At 40.0% G+C, this 13337-nt stretch overlaps 1 protein-coding gene across 1 annotated transcript in view; it reads right to left on the reverse strand.

The window, feature by feature from the left end:
* Nucleotides 1-13337, reverse strand: part of LOC140997982 (constitutive coactivator of PPAR-gamma-like protein 1 homolog) — a 65860-nt gene that overhangs the window by 31937 nt on the left and 20586 nt on the right. Inside the window, 5 exon segments of the mRNA XM_073468078.1 lie at nucleotides 5946-6117; nucleotides 6350-6568; nucleotides 6650-6743; nucleotides 11185-11435; nucleotides 11518-11603. Coding sequence (XP_073324179.1) covers nucleotides 5946-6117; nucleotides 6350-6568; nucleotides 6650-6743; nucleotides 11185-11435; nucleotides 11518-11603 — 822 coding nt within the window.

Consider the following 13337-nt stretch of genomic DNA (forward strand, 5'->3'; position numbering starts at 1 on the left):
AAAATAATTCAGATAAGTCTGTAAGGAAAATTATTCTTCGTTGCAGGCCAACAGAAAACATTTTACATGTGGAGGATTTATGTGTCTACTGTAGGTAAATAATCTAGGGTCTAAGGTTGATCTTTTTCTTTTAAACTTTATTTATAAAGCACTTTTCTAAACAAGGTTACAAAATACTACACAGAAAAGAGGGGTCAACAGCAGATAAAAACAACAGAAATACAGATAAAACAACAGAAAATTATGAAACATCGTAATAGTTATATTTTGTTATTAAAATGACAATTTGATAATGATAAAGCCCAAAACGTATTAAGAATTCTTAAATGCACTCCTATAAATGAAGAATTTAAGAAAATATTTTAAAAGCTGATAATGATGTAGCCTGCCTGATTTCAATAGAGAGTTCCACCGTCTGGAGGCTCTTAGTGTAAAGGACCATTCATCTCTAGTTACAAGCCAAAATTTTGGAACATCCAGCAGAGATGCATTTACTGATCTTAGAGGACTGATACTAATACTTTGGATAAAAAAGATAATTTAGAAATTGTTCTATAGTTATTTAGGGATCCAGATTATGATTTTTTTTTTCACAAGTGGTTGAATAGTTGCATGTTTGAAATAGTTTGGGAAGTTGCACTTCCAGATCAGAAAATGCATTGACCAAGTCCTCCCGGAGTTGTGCCTTTTTTCATTACCTTTGGTTACAATAACTTCGTGCACAGTGGAAATAAGCAAACAGCTACATGCAAGGTGTGTAGCACCAGGATAAATGATGCAACGTCGAATTTCATCAGGCATCTCAAAATGCACCCAGACAGGTCGGTCACTAATGTGAAAGAGACATTAAACTTAGCATATATCGTCACAGGTAACAAACTAACCATCATAAAGTGTTGTGCTAATGCTGGGAACAGGCAGATTGCATCTTTATAGTTGGCTATATGATGTGACAGACTTACGGTAATATTTGACCAGGTCCGAGGGCTAGAGGGATGTGTTAAGTAGCAGAAGATTAGACTATACAATGCTTGTTGGAGACCCAATGTAAGTTCTGGATGTAAACAAAATTAAGCTAGCTCCATTAAAGCATATGTGATATTTTTCCTGTCACAAGTTCACATCCACTCTTGGCTGCCCACATTTTATTTCAGAAAAAAAAAAAAAAACATGATAGAAACATTGCAGTATTAGTTTAGAGCTATATCCCCCCAGAACACTACACATATGTCAGTTTTATCATGCAAATTTTATAACACTTACCAAAATGTTGAAAAATAAAGGTATGAAATTGTGTTCACTTTCAATACAGATGTTTTCCTCTCACTTTGAACACTTTGATGAGGTTGGGCTTTGCAGCCAGTTAGTAACACAGACAAACATCATGTATCCTTTGAGCAGATACCAAAATGTTGAAAAATACAGTTATGAAATTGAAACAGAGTTCTTAATTTGTGCTTCTTCAGATTGCATTGCAGTAGACCCCATAAATTATCCTACATCTGATTTTGATACTGTACTGTATGGATGGTAGCAACAGGACATGCTTTGAATTCATAAGATTTACCAATACAGTGTTAGGGACAGATCAGATGGCCAGAGACTTGAGACTTGACTTGGACTTGCCCCTCAGAGACTTGAGACTTGACTTAGACTTCCAAAAAATGAATGGTGAACATCTCTGCCGAGTGCTGACATGTCAATAGTTTGAAACTGGGTAAGGACAGCCATGTAAGACATGAATCGGGTGAAATATTGGAACACATGCGCTCTAGCTTCTGGATAAAATGAGCAGCAAATTTCTCTGTCCAGTTATTATCATCAATGGGACCTGAGCAGGATGGACCATTAAAAACTGAGTAGATGACATTAAATAAAATGTTGGGGTTATGATTGTTACTTGATAGTATGGCAGAGAAGTAGGCTGATCTTGCTTGTTTTACAGGATTATGGTAAACTGTCATATATTCTCTTAGTGTATTATGGATTGCAGTTAATCTGGTGGATTTCCATTAACATTCAATTTGTCTGCACAGACGTTTCAGGGGTCTGGTGTGGTCATTTGCCAAGGGTGTGTGTTTGATCCAAACTTTCTTGATTTCACAGGAGCAATCAAGAATGGGGACATAGTTGCTGCTGCTGTTTTGAGGCAGGAGGGAAAAAGTCTCCTGTGAGAGTGAGATGTTAAAAATGTCAGCAATAACATAACCTAGCCGATCGGCACATGTTTTTAGTACACGGCCAGGTATATTATCTGGACCAGCAGCCTTATTTATATTCACTCTCAAAAGGAGTTTTCTCCTGTCCGCTGTGGTTACTGATGATGGCCGGTCTCCTGCAGGGCGGAGTAGAGATCGTCTTTGTTGAAATCAAAGCGAGCATAAGATGTGTTCAACTCATCCGGCTGTATGGCCTTTCAATGTTGTGGGGACTCCTGCTTTTGTAGCCGGTGACATTTTGAATCGCCTGCCACATATCTTTATTGCTGTTGGTGTTGAGGTCCCCCTTTCAGTCTCTGCTGATGTCTCCTCTTTGCCTCCTTGATGCCACCTTTCAATCTCGCTCTGGCAGTGATGTATGCTTCCTTGTCACCTGACCAAAAGTCGGTTGGTCGGTACACTCATAACAGTCCTGTAGGGCTGCTGTAGCTTCATCTATCCACACTGTCCAGACAGTTTTTACTGATGGTTTGACCCTTTATCAACTGAGAGTATGTAGGCAGAAGAAGCAGAGAAATATGATCCGACAGGCCAAAGTGAGGACGTGGGAGGGCTTTGGAGCCATCAGGAATATTTGTATACAGTGGTATGCAAAAGTTTGGGCACCCCTTAGGAAAATCACTGCATCCGTTTGTCACTTGCTGAGCTTTTGAAGCAGCAACTTCATTTTAACATATGTTATACCTTATGGAAACAGAAAAATCTCAGTAGTGAAATCATTTTTATTGGTCCAACAGAAACATTTTTATGTGCATTTAAACAAAAATAGGCATGTGCATAAATTTGGGCACCCCAAAGAAATAATTCCATTAATATTTAGTAGAGCCTCCTTTTGCTGCAATAACAGCCTGTAGACGCCTCCTATAGCCACAGACAAGTCCCTGAAGTCTGGCAGGTGGTATTTTGAACAGTGCTTAGTATCATTGTCCTGCTGAAAAATCCATCCCCGGCGTAGATTCAACTTTGTGACCGACTCTTGAACATTCTTGTCAAGAATCTGCTGATACTGAGAGGAATTCATGTGGCCCCAACTTTAACAAGGTTTCCAGTACCTGTGCTAGCCACGCAGCCCCATAACATGATGGACCCTCCACCAAATTTCACAGTAGGCAATAAGTTCTTCTCATGGAATGCAGTGTGTTTTTTTCGCCATGCATACCTCCTCTTGTTCTGACCAAATAACTCTATCTTAGTCTCATCTGACCACAGTATTTTTTTCCAAAATGCTTCTGGCTTGTCCAGATGTGCTTTTGCATACCTCATGCGACTCTTCTTGTGACGAACACTCAGGAAAGGCTTTTTGCGCATCACCCTTCCAATGACCTTTTCCTGGTGCAAAGTACGCTGGATTGTGGAACGATGAACAACTACACCATCAGCAGCCAGATGTTCTTGTAGTTCTTTGGAGGTGGTCTGTGGCTTGTCTGTGACCATTCTAACCATCCTTCACCTGTGCCTTTCCTGTATTTTTTTCGGCCTACCACATCTTTCCTTCACAAGGACTGTTCTTGTGGCCTTCCATTTCTGCACTACATTTCTGACTGTGGAGACAGACAGTCCAAACCTTCCAGATAATTTCTTGTACCCTTCTCCTAATTCATAATAATGAATTATCTTAGTTTTTATGTCAGTGGAGAGTTGTTTAGAGGCCCCCATGTTGCCACACTCTCAGAAGGAACCTAGGCACAGCCAGCAATTACCTATGTTAAACAGCCTTTTTAATGATTGGTTCCACCTGTCTTTGTAATTGAAGGTCTCACAAGCTAATCAAAGCAATTTTGTGCTGCAACCTGTCAGCTATAAATCCCTACAGGTCTTGAACATGCACATGCCTATTTTTGTTTAAATGCACATAAAAATGTTTCTGTTGGACCAATAAAAATGATTTCACTACTGAGATGTTTCTGTTTCCATAAGGTATAACGTATGTTAAAATGAAGTTGCTGCTTCAAAAGCTCAGCAAGTGACAAACGGATGCAGTGATTTTCCTAAGGGGTGCCCAAACTTTTGCATACCACTGTACACATGGTCCATGATATTTCTTCCTCTTGTGGGGATCTGGACATGCTGGTGGAATTTAGGTAGAAAAAGTTCTGAGGTTTGTTTGATTAAAATAACCAGCTACTATGAAAATTCCATCTGGTTGTTTAGTCATGTTGCTGCTGATGACATCCTTTAATTCGTGCAGCTTCCCTCCACGGTCTTTCCGGGTAGGAGGGCCTATTGTTACAGTTAACCAGAATTATAGAGATCATTGAGTCATGAACAGAGTAATCAGTTTGGGTAGGGAAGTGAAGGGTTAAGTTCATGAGATGGACAGCAGCGGGAGCTAGGGCAGGGGAAGGTGATCTGCGAACTTCAAAAATTCATAATTAAATAAGTATTTGGAGTATAACTGTAGGATTTTGAAGAAGAATTTATTAGAATTTTTTCATGAAAACCCATCACATGAAGAGAGAAAAGTGAGTTGATATGGAATGACCCTTATGTATGCAGCATAATATAATATATGCAACTTTAAATAGTGACCTGACTAAGCTTTGTGACATATTTTAGTCAGCCCTATTCAATCTCATTGTTTGATGATGTCTAGTGTATAGTAGTCCCACATCGTATACATACTATGCAAAATACTGTTCTTTTTAACTCCGGTGGCAGAAAATTATTTCCGTACTGTCACCCAGTGGAAGTAACACCATTAACAATATCTCAGCCATCGCTAATATAACTGAATGAACAAACAAATGAATGACTAAATGAACAACCATATGATTTATATAAGTGCAGCTTGTTTTTCCACAACTTCACACTGAATGGTGGAAATGAGTAACAACACTTGAGGAGCTGAACCAGTGATCAAGGTTCTTTTTTTTTTTTTTACTACAGAAATTGTTGATGTAACAGACCTAAATCATCAGTGTTAGAAATCTGCTTTTTACATTGTGCTGTGCAGTTTAAGTTTTTTGTAGAGCGTTCATGTGCATTTATATGCAAACGTGTATAAATGCAGGAGGTCAGTATTCACATTATCTTGGAACCAGGGCCTGCTTATTTTAACTGTGTTAGTGACAGAAGACACTGGCTGTTTTTTGGTGTATGTGTATTATTGTATGTATGGTTATGTGTGTGTGTGTGTGTGTGTGTGTGTGTGTGTGTGTGTGTGTGTGTGTGTGTGTGTGTGTGTGTGTGTGTGTGTGTGTGTGTGTGTGTGTGTTGAAGCAGACTGATGGCACAGTGAGAGGACAGACAGAAAAAAGCTCTTCCTTAAAACCAAGAATGTGTTTGAACTGAGCAAATTGTCAAACATTCAATGCTAGAAACTGACATATTTAGACTTACAGAGAATTATTTGTACTGGTTTAGACTTTGGAATTATTTTTAAAAACGACAAAGCATTGTTTAATATCTCTGCTTTGTGGTGCTTTCCTGGAGAAAGCTGACTGTACCCAGTAGTTTAAGCGCATGTAAACTCTGACAGTCTCAAATCTTTTTTCACTCTCAAAATGTTTTTTCCTGAACATCATCTCCTGGTGACATGTTAGGATACTTCAGGAGCTCTCTCAAAAATCAGTCGAGATGATGACTGATTTCCTATGTGAAGAAAGCTGATACAAAAATTTTACTTCTTAAGGTAGAATCAAGAAAGCATCACTGAGAATTTTCGGCCTGTTTGGACGACAGTTTGGGATGTGATACATAAAGGAGCTTTCTGAGCTCAGGACTCACATTCATGAAGACAGTTCTTCCTCATGGCGAGTCTCTCAGCCTTCTTCCTAGCCTCAGCCAGGCTGAAGAGCACTCCGTAAACATGCTGACGGATGGGCCTAAACAGCTGCACTGCTGAAGGCAGGTCTTTATTTGCTTCATCTTCAATGGTGATAGATAGTTTAATCTCTCCCTGCAAAGATACACTGTTACCTAGATGTAGCACAATACCACAAACAAGTCACTGTAGATACTTTAGATTTCACACACAAATATGCTGCCCCTTTTCACAACACGTGTATACATGTGCTACTTTCTTGGGATCTTATTCTTTCCTCAGTTTACATGAACGCAATTAAATTAAAAGACATGTCATTACAAAATAAAAGTTATGAGCCTGCATTAGATGAGTCCGAGCCCCTGACCTTTGTGAGAGCATGGTAGATGTAGGGGTACATAAGGCCCTTCTTGTGTCTGTGCTCGGCCACCCGCAGCACCTCAGGGGCCACTGCAGGAAGAGGTGGGATGGTGATGTCCATGTGGTTCCTGGTTGGCATGGAGAGCAGCGAGGGGATCTGGGCATTCAGGCTGTGGAGACCTCCGGTCTGGGACCCTGGGCTCACTGAGATCACACACAGGTCAGCCTGGCAACACACAGATGTTTCACTTCAGTTACCTGGTGAGATGGCTCATCGGGTCTAATGTGTTCCTGATGTTTCACTCACCTTTGTTTGGTACCCCAGGTTTGCCTCTGCTGTGGGTTCAGAATGTGGAGTATGTCCGTTTTTCTCCCACCCCCGCTTATGGTCACCAACATGACTGAAATCAACAGCAAACAAACAGTAAGATTCAATTTTAGCAGAGTTAAAATAAACCACTTATCACCTTTGGTTGACAATGAATGTAACTGAACAATGAGCACAGTGCCACTTGCTTGTATCAACAGTAGTTTGACAGTCTCTGAAAGCTCATCAGTCCTCTTATTTCATATTTGCTGCCAGAAGGAAGAAGAATGTGGGTTAAAGATAATATATCTGATGATGAAAGATAATATCTCTGGTTCTGCTGGATCGATTTTGATACTGTTTCTTAACTGTCCACCATGAGTGCAACATTGTTAGAGGTGTGCAATGCAATGAGGAGAAGTGGAGAGGGCAGCATTTTGGATAACCTGTATTATTTTGCGCTATGGACGTGGTCAAATAAAGGTCAATTAACACACCTGCGACTAAAGCATATAAGCTGAGAAGAGAGGACTCCTTATAACTTTAACATTTTTATTTCACACTCACACACAGTAAAGTTGTATTTTTTCTTGCTACTGACGCGTCATATCCAGTACAATTCACACACGAGTAAAGCATTAAGCATATAAATGAGGAAATTTGTGCTTATCTGAATATGTCAACTCAACGATTATAATAAATGTCAACACCGAAGCAAGCATTGCTGAACATGGATTCATGATTATAATTTTTGCAGAAGGAAAAAAAAACTGTTCTGCAACAGTAAAGTTACAGCAAATGCAATCGTGTTCTCACGAGCAAACGTTAATCTGTGAAATAAACAACATTTGATTGATACATGTTGATACAAACACAATAGGTATTCTACACAAACCGATTGTTTTCTTCATCCTGGAGGCCGGCCTATTCTGCACAAGGGGCACTGTGATGAGTCTCTGCTGTCTGTGTTGGAGTTTGACATGCACAGCATAGCAACAGGGACTTCATGGCTTCATGGTGCATAGAGTGCTGCAGGAATGAGTCCTAAAACCTGGAAATAAGTTAGGATTTTTGCACTTCTGGTTCCCTCGTCTCTTAGTCAATAGGTTTTATGAATGGGTTTTTGGTTAAATTAAGCTCTGTGTGGTTAACACACGCTTAAGATATTTGCATGTTTTGTTCTGTGACATAAAATACATCAGTAATACCCAACTCATGAATTTTATAGGCTTTTAAGAGTCATAAAAAAATTGGTTGCTTACAATTGGTTAAATGACACTACAGAAGTTGATCAGGGACATTTAACATCATCACGCCGAACACGGAGACTCACTAATCTATCTTTACAGATCGACTTTAGTTGTAAAAAATTCAAGCTCTAACTTTACAACTTGTAGATTGCTTAATTTATAGTAGTAGTAGTAGTATAGTGTGTATAGTACAGTAAGACGCTTAGTGGTGTGACGTTGAAGTCATGCGACCGTGATGCAGTTTGTTTACAGCCTAATATTAACATTTTACTTCTGACAATAACATTTCCGCTTCAATAGTCTCAAAAGTGGTGTTTGTGAAAATCATCTTTCTGAGCAACACATGTATCATAAACTTGTGTTTGCCAGAGAGATTTTTTTCCGCAATAATCCAACTGAAAAACCCCATAGGCTTTTTGTCACGCCAGCCAAGGTGATGCCAACTTCTGGGTTGGCCTACAAAAATATTCTTGCAGCAATATATACACTGCTCAAAAAAAATAGGGGAACACTTTAATCACACATCAGATCTTGATGAATGAATTATTCAAATTGAAAATCTTGACTGATGCACATTGTATATACTTGTTGAGAACAAAACGACGTAACAATGGTCAATGGAAACCAAAATAATTAACCCATTGAGGGCTGGATTCAAAATCACACTGAAAATCAAAGTAAAAAAAGTGAAATCATAGGCTGATCCAACTTGCGAGAATTTTATCACAGCAACTCATAGTGTGACTCAGCAATGTGTATGGCCCCCACATGCCTGTATGCACTCCCGACAACATTTGGGCATGCTCCTGATGAGTCGCCTGTCATGTGCTCAGTGTGAACCTGGTCTCATCTGCGAAGAGAACAGGGAGCCAGTGGCGGACCTGCCAATTGTAGTATTCCCTCTCTAATGCCAATTGACCTGCATGGTGCTGGGCTGTGTGCAAAGGTTCCACTAGAGGATGTCGGGCACTCATGCCACCCTCATGGAGTCTGTTTCTGACAGTTTGGTCAGAAATATGCACACCAGTAGCCTGCTGGAGGTCATTCTGTAGAGCTGTGGCAGTGCTCCTCCTGTTCCTCCCCGCAAAAGGAGCACATACGAGTACTTCTATGGCCCTGTCCAGCTCTCCTCGTGTATTGGCCTGTCTTCTAGTATCTCCTACATGCCTTTGAGACTGTGCTGGGAGACACAGCAAACCTTCTTGCAACTGCACGTATGGATGTGCCATCCTGGAGGAGCTGGACTCCCTGTGCAACCTGATTGGGCTGCAGGTACCTCCTCATGCTACCAGTAGTGACAAGGACTATAGCAGAACACAAAACTAGAGAAGAATCAGGCAGAAAGGATCAGGAAAGAGCAACTGTCTGTGGCCACCACATCCAAAACCATTCCTTTTTAGGAGGTTGTCTTGCTTTTGCCTCTCCATTGCACCTGTTGTCATGCTCATTTGCACCAAAGCAGGTGAAATTGACTCACAATCACTTGAGCTTCCTAAATGGACAGATTGATATCCTTGAGTTTAACTGACTTGTTATACTGTCACGAAGTGTTCCCTTCATTTTTTGAGCAATTGTATAATATACAGTACTGTGCAAAAGTTTTAGGCAGGTGTGAAAAAATGCTGTAAACTAAGAATGCTTTCAAAAATGGAAGTGTTAATAGTTTATTTTCATCAATTAACAAAATGCAGTAAATGGACAGAAGAGAAATCTAAATCAAATCAGTATTTGGTGTGACCACCCTTTGCCTTCAAAACAGCATCAATTCTTCTAGGTACACTTGCACACAGTTTTTTAAGGAACTCGGCTGGTAGGTTGTTCCAAACATCCACAGGTCTTCTGTGGATGTAGGCTTCCTGAAATCCTTCTGTCTCTTCATGTAATCCCAGCCAGACTCGATGATGTTGAGATCAGGCCTCTGTGGGGGCCATACCATCACTTCCAGAACTTCTTGTTCTTCTTTACGCTGAAGATAGTTCTTAATAACATTGGCTGTATGTTTGGGGTCGTTGTCCTGCTGCAGAATAAATTTGGGGCCAATCATACGCCTTCCTGATGGTATTGCATGATGGATAAGTATCTGCCTATATTTCTCAGCATTGAGGACACCATTAATCCACCAAATCTCCAACTCCATTTGCATTAATGCAGCCCCAAACTTGGAACCTCCACCATGCTTCACTGTTGCCTGCAGACACTCATTATTGTACCGCTCTCCAGCCCTTCGGCGAACAAACTGCCTTCTGCTACAGCCAAATATTTCAAATTTTGACTCATCAGTCCAGAGCATCTGCTGCCATTTTTCTGCACCCCAGAGTTGGCTGCAACTCTTCCATGAAGACCACTTCTGGCCAGACTTCTCCGGACAGTAGATGGGTATACCTGGGTCCCACTGGTTTCTGCCAGTTCTGAGCTGATGGCACTGCTGGACCGATTACAAAGGGAAATAAGCTTGATGTGTTTTTCATCTGCTGCACTAAGTTTCCTTGGCCGACCACTGCGTCTACGATCCTCAACGTTGCCCGTTTCTTTGTGCTTCTTCAAAAGAGCTTGAACAGCACTCGAAACCCCAGTCGGCTTTGAAATCTTTGTCTGGGAGAGACCTTGCTGATGCAGTATAACTACCTTGTGTCTTGTTGCTCTGCTCAGTCTTGCCATGGTGTATGGTCTGTGACATGAAACTGTATTCCACAACCTCACCTTGGTAGCAGAGTTTGGCTGGTCCTCACCCAGTTTTAAGCCTCCTACACAGCTGTTTCTGTTTCAGTTAATGACTGTGTTTCAACCTACATGTGAAATAGATGATCATTAGTACCTGTTTGGTATAATTGGTTGATCACACACCTGATTATAATCCTACAAAATCCCTGACTTTGTGCAAGTGTACCTATGAGAATTGATGCTGGTTTGAAGGCAAAGGGTAGTAACACCAAATATTTATTTCATTTAGATTTTTCTTTTGTTCACTCACTTTGCATTTTTTGCAAGTATTATTTATATTTTTGAAAGCATTCTTAGTTTACAGCATTTTTTCACACCTGCCTAAAACTTTTGCACAGTACTATATATACATATATATATATACATATATACATATACATATATATATGTATGTGTTACTGAAATATCCCTAACTGAAATCTTATGAATCAGAATAGAGACTATTTGGAAAGTCTTCACTGTACACAATTTTGATGCACATATGTCAGTGTTCCTATTAACATGACAAAATCTGCAACAGCTAAGGAGTTTCTTCATTAAGAGACAGTGACAGAGAGTACTCACTTGGCAGTAGTGCCTGAGCGCTCTTCATTTTCAGAGGAGGAGGATGTGAAGGAGGCATTCAAGAAAGCAGCCTCTGTGTGGTCTGGGCTGCCACCCTGGCCTGGGTTGATAGGAGAGGACCTCTCATACAGCGGTGTGTGCTTCCCTTCATGAGGAATGTTGCTGAAGTTGTTTTGCTCTGGGGGGCCTCTCTCCACACAGTCCAGAGCCAGGCTGTGCTCCACCACAGCCTCTGGATAAGCGTGCTGGACCTGGAGACAGTGAGGGAAAACTTGCATGAAGCTGAACCAGATGCAGTATTTCACTGTAGAGTGCAGTGGATTTCAAACTCACCCCAGGTTTTACAGGCGACACCTGAGGAATATTGAACATTTTTGGAGATGGCACTGCAGCAGGCACTCCCATGTGATTTGGACTCACTGTGAAAAAGAAAGACAGAACATTTTAGCCCATAGACCAAGGAGAGACTGGACCTGCTGCACAGTTATCAGTGACAACTACGAAACTTCAGCGTTAACCTGGTTGTAGTTCTTAGAAGAAAAAGGTTAAAACTTTGTAGGATTGTTCTAATATATTTGAGACTACATGTATTTAAGTACAGCTTGACTGGTAATGTATTTTTGAGCACAATACCAATCTTGATATTACGACGTTTAATAAATCAGGATTTTTTAAGTTAGAGAAGAAATTAAAAATTCCTTAATTTCCTTAATTTAAATCTTTTAGATTTCAATCCTGGTCATATTGTATATATTTAACAATATATGCCAAAGAGATTTTTGAAAAATCAAGTCAAAATCTAGTCATGTTCCCTTCCTGTAAAACAAACCATGAAATGTGCGTTCATAGGCATAAACCAACCACTGTCAACCAAAATACCAATCAATCTTCAACTTTCAGCAGCACAGAGCTAAAATTCATTAGTTAGCTAGCTAGTTTCCCCAAAATAAGGTGGGGTCTGGGCCGCTAACTGGAATGTGTTCACTTTGAGGAAAGTGGTATATGTGACAGCTCCAGATTATGTGCAAGGCATTTAACATTCAACTGTTTCACCAGCTACATGGAGCACACAATGGGCTTCGTGTCCCTCTCCCTGATGGATACTGCTATCCTGTTGGTGTACATTGTTGCTACATGCCCACTTTTTAACATTCAAATCAAATTCCTCCCAACATTATGTCCCACCTGCCTAACTCGTTTCACTCGGAAATACATCACAATACAGGAGCTAAGTACTGTCAAAATGTCCTTTTTATCTGGACTTGAAAAAAAATCCTGATATAGATCCCTTCTAACAATGAATCATACTAAGTGGAAAACTCTGGTAGACAAACAGTGTAATAGTGACACAGGTTCTAAATGACCTCAAACCTAGTTTACATTAGGTACACCTGCTATAAGATGATGTTGACTAAATGATAAATCAGCCTGGACAATTTCTAGGTCAAGTTCTAATTTTTAAATTGAATACTTTTGAGCCAAAATAAAAGGTAAATTAAAAAAATGCAATAATTGCCCTACATACTTAAAAAAAGAGAAAAAAGAGATGAAAAAAGAAATACAATAAGTTGACCACTTTATTAATTCACATTTTGTTAATTTTTATCTCTCTCTCACACTCACACACACACACACACACACACACACACACACACACACACACACACACAAAAAAGAAAAAGGTCTCTGGCCTGGACTCAACCCGAGGACTTTGCAATTCTGTAGCCCTGCAGTTCCTCCAACATAATTTCTTATTCACATTTAATTACATGCTGATGAACTTTACCTATCTCAGACAACCATAAAGAAAATGCAATGTTTTAGCTTTCATTTTATGACTTAAGGTGTTTCTGGTCCTCCTTGTAATGACAAAACAGTTTGATAGAAATGTGCAGACATTTCTCTCACATTCACATATTTTGCCTCGTCATGGCAGCAAAAGATGTTAACAACATTAAAAAAACCGCTGGCACTAGACACAATCATAACTAAATTAATGACACGTAATGACACTGCATGGCTAGTAGTCTGAAGGCACTTTCGGACATAAAACACTGTATTTTCGAAAGAAAGGGGGGCACCTGTGCCCATTAAAGGAGAAGGGATCTGAAATTTCTCAATCTGTCTTTGTTTCTCATCTCTAACATTTTAGA

This window comes from Pagrus major, chromosome 6, assembly GCF_040436345.1.
Source record: "Pagrus major chromosome 6, Pma_NU_1.0".
Taxonomy (NCBI): domain Eukaryota; kingdom Metazoa; phylum Chordata; class Actinopteri; order Spariformes; family Sparidae; genus Pagrus; species Pagrus major.